General features: G+C 48.3%; 1 protein-coding gene across 2 annotated transcripts; it reads right to left on the bottom strand.

The window, feature by feature from the left end:
* Positions 1-684: 684 nt before the first annotated feature.
* Ankrd40 (ankyrin repeat domain 40) lies at positions 685-7149 on the bottom strand (the record flags this gene model as incomplete). 2 transcript variants are annotated; one of them, XM_013519433.1, is given in 5 exon segments in its annotated part: positions 685-3016; positions 3648-3829; positions 4125-4181; positions 6143-6622; positions 7001-7149. In XM_013519433.1, coding segments are annotated over 5 exon segments (1015 nt in total), but the record flags the coding sequence as incomplete, so codon positions are not given.
* Positions 7150-7381: the final 232 nt, after the last annotated feature.

The following is a 7381-nucleotide window of genomic DNA, read 5'->3' as shown; positions in this document are numbered from 1 at the left end:
CTGATTTTTCTCTGTGCTCTGGGTCGGCCTGTGCTGCAGGGCCATTTGTTAAAGGTTAATCGCATTTTTTTGGCAGGCTGTTTCTGCCCGGAATGTTTATGGGGACATGGAATGCGACTTCCATCCTTGTGATAAGGCAAGTCTGAAAGCACCAATGCCCAAATTATTCTGCCTCTCCTTGGTGCTAAGAAAAGGTCTCTGCTCGGTTCTGATTTATTAGGCCCATTTGGCGTGACGTCCGCTCTGTGCGGAGAGCTGGCCTGAACCACAGGACAGCAGATCGCTTGGCACCACTCTGCTGAGGGTCTGAGGTGTGAGGCTGTCTCCTCTCCCATCTGGGGGTTCGCTTCGGAGCTCACTGAAGCCCTGACAGGTGCTGACAGCCCCAAAGAAGAGGTGCAGTTGTCATGGAAGTAAGATAGTCAGAAAATGTGGTTAATAGGGGATGACCTCCGCAGAGCCGGCTCAGCTACTCCAGTAAATAAAAGCGACACTAATATCTGTCCCCAGGTGCCACTGACAGGGCCTGAGCGCCACTGCAGACTGGTGTGGAGGCGGCTTAGGTGGGGATGGCCCTGCGATTCTTCCTCCAAGCGCCAGGTTCCTGGGACCCTACAGCAACCTGAACCCCTGTGATGAGAATAAAGCTGTTTAGGAGGCCAAAATGAAAAAAAATGGGCTGGGTCGGTTAATATTTAACTTTAATAACATCTGCCCTGTTTGAGGAGTTAGCAATGCACAAAGAAAAGAATCTCCTAGGAATGTTTACACACAGTGTGAACACATGCTTTAAACAAGGTGGAGAGGGGCGAGCTCAGTTAACAAACCTAACAAAAGGTCGTTAGAAATTACACAAAGCATATAAAAATATTTCTCTGAATGCATAGATTAAGACGTCTGATTTACCTCCCGGCAACTGTGCAGTCTCATCCCACTGCCAGCGACTACACAGGCTTGGAGGCAAGAGCGGGACACGCACGGGCACACACAGCCGGGCCCCACTCTCACCCGGGACACCAGTCCTCCTCCGCCCGAGCCGGGGAACGCCCTGGGCCCCCTCCGCGGCCCCCTCCCAGCCAGGCGCCTAGCTGCTCCCAGGAGTCTCTGATTAATCGAGGCGGCTCAAAGAGTGGAACCTCAGTAATTTAGACATGAATTAATACTGAATTTATTTCTTCCAGGGTAGACCCACACTTAATTGTATTAGTAAACTGTGACTTTTTTCCAAAGCAAAGGAAAAAAAAAAAGGTCAGTACGCCTAGATAAAGTAGTTTCTGATTGGATGGAACACAAGACAGGGTTCTTCCTCAAAGCACTGGAGAGGAGAGGGTGACAAGCAACCTTCACTCTGCGAGGCAAACACTCCCAGCACGAGTGGGTCACCAGCAGGAGCCGGTGGGACACAATTAAGTCACTAAGCAAAGTGGCTGGAGCAATTGGCCTGGAAGAACACCTCAGCCTCCCGGCGGCATTCAGGCAGCAGCAGGAAGCCATCATCTTAGCACAACAGTTTCTTCCGTGACATCTTCTGCATGTTCTCGCTAACTGCAGTGCTCTAATAAAATTAACAGGAAGTTCCATTTCTTTGGAAACTATAGGCACTATGGGGAGAGAGCTTCTTAAGACAGCAGGGCTGCTTCTCCTCAGCAGGCTCTGACCCGCTCTCCTGGGCATCTGTCTGGGCTCCTACCTCTAAGGCTAAGCTGTTGGTTTCAGCAGACACTGGCTTCCTGTAACGTGAACGACACTGAAGAAAAGGGAAAGAATCCTTGAATGCACTCTTGGAAAAAACTGTTCTGCCACGCTTGAGGGTCTGAGCGGGTGTTTGTTCCGGCCTTCGTTTAGGTCTGGTAGACTCACACCTCGCCTGAGTGGTGCGGGGAGCTGTGAGGAGTCCTGAAGATCAAACAATTGGTTTACAAAAGCAACAGATTTCAGAGTTGTGTAAAAATCCTAATAATTTCAAAATAACCTTTATCTCTGATACAAAAATAAAGATGCTGACTCCTTTAGCTCAGTTTCCTACAATAACCTTTAAAATAGCAACAGATTCAGGCTCAAAAACTGCTTTTCACTTCTAGTGGGAGATGAGAGTCGGGAGCAAGACTGGCAATGTTTGTGCTCTTCTCCAGCGGTGCAATAAACACGTCAGTGCAGGAACGGCCTCAGAGTGAACGGCGGGGCTCCTCTGGAGCGCGCCAGAGAGCCCTCTAGCGACGGTGGTGGGGAGACAATGCAGAGATGACTGTGGGGACAGAAGCAGGCTGAGGGGTCACCCAGGAGAAGCGGGGAGGGGAGCTCTTTTGGTTAACAGCCTATTTACAATTAGGTAACTGTACTCTTAAATACTTTAACCTGAGTAACATTTATAAATACGTCAGAGGAAACCTCACAGCCACAAGTCCCACTCAGCCCTTTGGCCAGTGCCTGTGCTTTCCCCCACCTTCCTGCCGGTGGGTTCAGGTTCAGGAGCGTCCTGAGCGTGCACCTCGGAGGGCCCAGGGCAGCGAGCCCAGCCCTGCAGTGTGCCGTGCACAGGGCCGGGACACGGGCCCTGCTCCCTGGGTCAGCGCACCTGCCTCCCTTCCGCACAGAAAGCACGCCGGCTGGAGGAGCTCACTGCGGTCCCCGGGCCGCCTGCCAGCTGTTCTGTTTCAAGGGATAGGTCTGTTGTGCACCAAGAGGCTTGGAAGCGTGGCACCGCTGCGGGTTAGGCTGGGGCCTCCTGCCCTGGCAGAATGGTGTTAGTGACACTACTCGGTGGCACCAGGGGCCCTCGGGGCATCGAGGTTTTTGGATCAATGGCTTGTCCTTGGCCCAGAGGTGACATGCACTGTCACACTACTCAGTGATAAAAGTCCCTGCCGCGTTAGTACGTCAGTTTGGAAGCTCTCCTGTTGTAGCAAGGCCTTTCAGTCAGGGTGGAGGCAGCATTTCTGAACAGAAAATTATTTTCACTTATCATTAGAACCAGTTCCAGCTCCTGGAAATCCTGGAGTCGAGCAACATCTTTGTCCTGAAACAAAACAGGTTAGCAGGTTAAGAGGAGCTGGGCATCTGCATATGCTTGCTGGGCTGCTCTGAGACTGGCTCACTTCAACATCTCAAGGGAAAATAAAATCCTATGGCAGAAGTCCTTGACTAAGCCCCCATGCACGAGCTGGGCTGGGCTGGTGGAGGCCTGAACAGCCACTGCTACAGCAGGAGCACGGGCCTCAAAGGAACAGGCGATGATTGGGTCGATTTTCAGCAGGGGCCCAGGTGAGCCGACCTGATGTTCAGAAGGGAGAACCACATGTGTACCCACACGGGTCTGCCCTACAAGTTAACTTGAATATTATCTTGTAAAACACCAAGCACATTAATGGTGCAAAGTCATCCACAAGGTAATCCCTAAAGAAGCGAGTGAAAATAGGTACACGTGAGTGGAAATGCAGAACGTTCTCTCCCGAACCTTACAACTTTCAAAACTGCCAGCGTCTCTATGACTCAGTGGAGGGAAAGACCGCTTCTAATTCCACTTGGAAAACCACTGTGCTCCTTTCCTATTCTTTTTTCATTTTTTCAACTATGACTCAGAGCACCAAGGAGGAAGTTAGGTATTTTCTCAATGCAAAAGCAGCCTCTTGAGATCAGCACCATCCTACCTTTCTCAGCAGAGTGTTGGGGAGCTTTCTGATCTTCTCCACTTGGTCTGGATTGACGCCCAGCTCACAGCAGCTCACTCTGAGTAGCTCTTGGTAAGTAAGCTCCTGTCGGTCCAGTTCAATTTCAATGAAATCGTTTTCTCGCAGGGATGGGTTCTGAATCCTCACCTTAAGTACCAGCTCTGGGAAAGAAGGAGAAATGGTAATAAATCATCTGGCCTGGCACAGCCCAGGTAACTTGTGCTTTCCAGGAGCCGACTGCTCTTAATCCTGCCAGGGCCAAAGATCTGTAAAGTTTGCTGGGACCCACCCTGGCTCTGTGGCAGCAGTCTCCTGAGCCGTCTGCCCTGCACCTAAGGCTGCGGCTCCTGGAGCAAAGCGGTCCGGGTAACCGTCCCAGTGTGTGAAGGGTCGTTCGCTTCTGTCCTTGGAACTAAGGGCTGAAGACTGCGGGAGAAAGGAAAGACCAGGCTGTACCTTGTGGTGTTTGTTTGGAATTGGAGCCATCGGGATGATCTGTGGTTTCTAGTGTTCCTAAAAATGATACAGATAAGTAGATAGAAACACTGTGTACATGTATATATGAATCATGTTTATCTGTTTGCTTTTTTTGTAGTACTGAGGGTGGAACCCAGTACTGAGGATTGAACCCCAGGCCTTTGCATTGAGTTACATCAACAGACCTTTTTCAAACTTTTCACTTTGAGACAGGGTCTCACTCAGTTGCTAACTTGCCCAGGCTGGGCTTGAACTTGCAATCTTCCTGCCTCAGCCTCCTAGAATGCTAGGTCTACAGGTGTGTGCCCCGCCACACCTGGCTTGCTTTTTCTTTCTTTCCTAGCTCAGTCTTCTGTGTTAGCCTAAAAGAAATGACATACCTATAGGAATGAGGATGCCTGGTACCCACATCCTGGTTTCTAAATACTATTCTCTATCAAAAAAGCTAGGGCTGTTTAGAGAGACGGCTAATTCCAGGCCAGGGGCAGGGGCAAGGGAAGTTAACACTATGAGGCTGGAACGTCTTGTTGAACTAGAAAGCGAAGAAGTATCCCAGGAGTGATGGAGATGTGTCCAAGAGATATAAGAACTAGCTTGAGGGGGCTTCCACTGCCCAAATCAGGAATAATCTGAATATCAAACTAACAGTAGGAACAGATTAAGCCCAGCGAGTAAGAATCCCTGAGTCCCATATTAATATAAATAGGGAAGGGAAAGCCCTTCTTTACAATGAAATACCACCTAATAAGTAGACAAGGAATGATACAAGAGCATATTCTAAGGGGCTGGGGATTTAGATCAGCGGCACAGGGCTTGCCTGGCAAGCGCAAGGTCATGAGTTCAATTCCCGGTACCGGAAAAAAACCAAAAAAAAAAAAAAAAAACAACAGAAGAGCATATTCTGAAAGAAGGGACAAGAAAAAAAGAGAATAGAAGAAAAAATAGAAACAAAGCTTTTATAAATAAGGAGGGGAATGGCATTGAAGTGGGGGGAGGGGAATGGGAAAAAAGCAGCAACAAGATACATTCTGTACAAATTCTCTATGATGAGTGTGATATTATATATATATATATATATATATCTTAAATGTACCATAAAATAAAAAATGCAAAAAAGAAGATCATATTCTACAAAATGACTGGCCTGAACCCTTAAAAATATGGAGCAGGTAAGGGCAGAGAAAGGATGGAGATCATTCTGGATTGAAAGAGACAGACAGGTGGATAACTGCACACAGTGAGTGAGTGACCTGGGCCAGAAGCAGGAGCAGTGGGGACACAGACACACACACATACACATACACACACACACACACACACACACAAAGGGCACTGTTGGGACCGCTGACAAAACCTGAATATGGGCCAGGTATAGTAGTACACTCCTATAATCCCAGTACTAAGGAGGCTGAGGCAGAAGGATCTTGCCATGTAGTCCAGGCTAGCACTCAACTCATATATAGCACAAGGTGCCCTCAAATTTGATCTTCCTGCCTTACTGTTCGGAGTATTAGGATTCACATCAAAGTTACATTTTTAAAACGTGAGTGTGTATGTGTATATGTGTGTTTACTGAGAACTAAATACAAGGCCTTACACTGAGCTACACCCCCAACCCTTTTTAAAAATTTTCTTTATTGTGAAATAGGCTCTCTCTAAATTACTCGGGCTAGCCATTCTCCTGCCTCAGCCTCCTGGGTAGCTAGGACTATGGGCGTGTACCACCACACCTGACATACTTCCTAAATTTGATAGTTGTACTGAAGTTATATAAAAGAATATCCTTGTTTCCAATAAAACCACAATAGGAACAATACTTCAGTATTTCAGGGTAGAAGAACAAAAGGGAAACACACTTTCTAAATCTGAGTAAAAGGACTTCCTTCCACAGGCCCTGCAACCCTTCTTTAAGTTTGCATTAGACATCAAATACATAAGCAGCTCTCAGCGCCCAGCCCGACTCCCCCGCTGCAGAGACTTCGCAGGCAAGGCCTCACCTTGCATACTGAATGGAAACGCTCCAGTGAAGAAAAATGGCTGGAAGGCTGGCGCCGGTCCTGTGAATGCCCCGTTTTGAGGCTCCAGAGCCATGGGTGGCTTGGATGGGACAGAGGAGAACAGGGAGCGGCCCTGACTCACGGGTGGCTGACAAACAGGCCCCGGCTTTGTGCTTTCTGGTGTTCTGAGGATGGCAGAAGGGGCAGACACGTCGCCGTTCTGCACCAGTGCCAAAGAAGTGTGGTCCCGAGGAAAGGCCCCTAGCAGGGAGGGCTCCCCGGGGGGCAGCATCGCAGGGGAGCTGTCCTCGGGACAGGAGGCTGGAGGGGTGGAGGGGCCCCCGTTCTGCAGCGGGGCTGACTCTTCGGCCGCGGCGGTGTAGATGAAGGGGAAGGGCGGGTTCGCCAAGTAGTTGGGAACAAAGGGCAGATCTGACTCCTTCTGCTGGGGGAGGCTGTCACCCTCATCATCTTCTTCCGCTTCAAGAGAAGAAAACACAGAATGTTTGCACAGCACTTTAAAAACTACCAAAACAAGAAAAAAATCTTTTGAAAGCTGTGTCCTTTAGGATGTAAGAAATATTTTGGTTAGAGTTTATTGCTTTTCAGGTCAGAAGGAGAAAGAATATTTTGTTAGGTTTATATTTTATCATTATCTTCAATTTTACCAAGACCAAAACCAAACAGAAACCTTATAACTCTGACCTCCTGAGAAATACTATGGAATTACTACCTAAACACGATAATTAGTTTTGAGGATACACCAGTTGCTTGCCCGGCATCAAGAATGTGGCCGATAATACCACGAGCCTTAAGTTAGTTTGTCAAAATCAAATGTCCCCCCAAACTCGGACTCACCTCCCATGATCTTCCTGATCTCTCTCCTCGATGTTAACTGTACCGGCATTTCCCCCTTGGTGGTCAGAATCTCTTTGTCGGCTCCGGATTTTAGCAGGTAAGAGACCACCTGACCGTGGTTGCGTTTGCATGCCCAGTGTAAACAGGTCCTGTCCCACACAAAGGAGAAAAGGTCAGGTGGTTTGAGATTCAAGCTCTACCCATCAGTACATAAATATATGTAAGCTTGTTAGAGTTCAGCTAGAAACCAACTGGTAATCTCAACTTTTTATTTCACAAAGCAGATGGTCAAAATACTTAACATGCTTAAAACTTATTTTCAAGTTGCATTTCTCGGTCTGGGGATGTAGTTCAGTGGTAAAGGCCTTGCTAGCATGCCAA

This window comes from Chinchilla lanigera, unplaced genomic scaffold, assembly GCF_000276665.1.
Source record: "Chinchilla lanigera isolate Chin_1 unplaced genomic scaffold, ChiLan1.0 scaffold00050, whole genome shotgun sequence".
Taxonomy (NCBI): domain Eukaryota; kingdom Metazoa; phylum Chordata; class Mammalia; order Rodentia; family Chinchillidae; genus Chinchilla; species Chinchilla lanigera.
The sequence above is the reverse complement of the archived record's forward strand: the minus strand, read 5'-3'. Positions and strand labels throughout refer to the sequence as shown.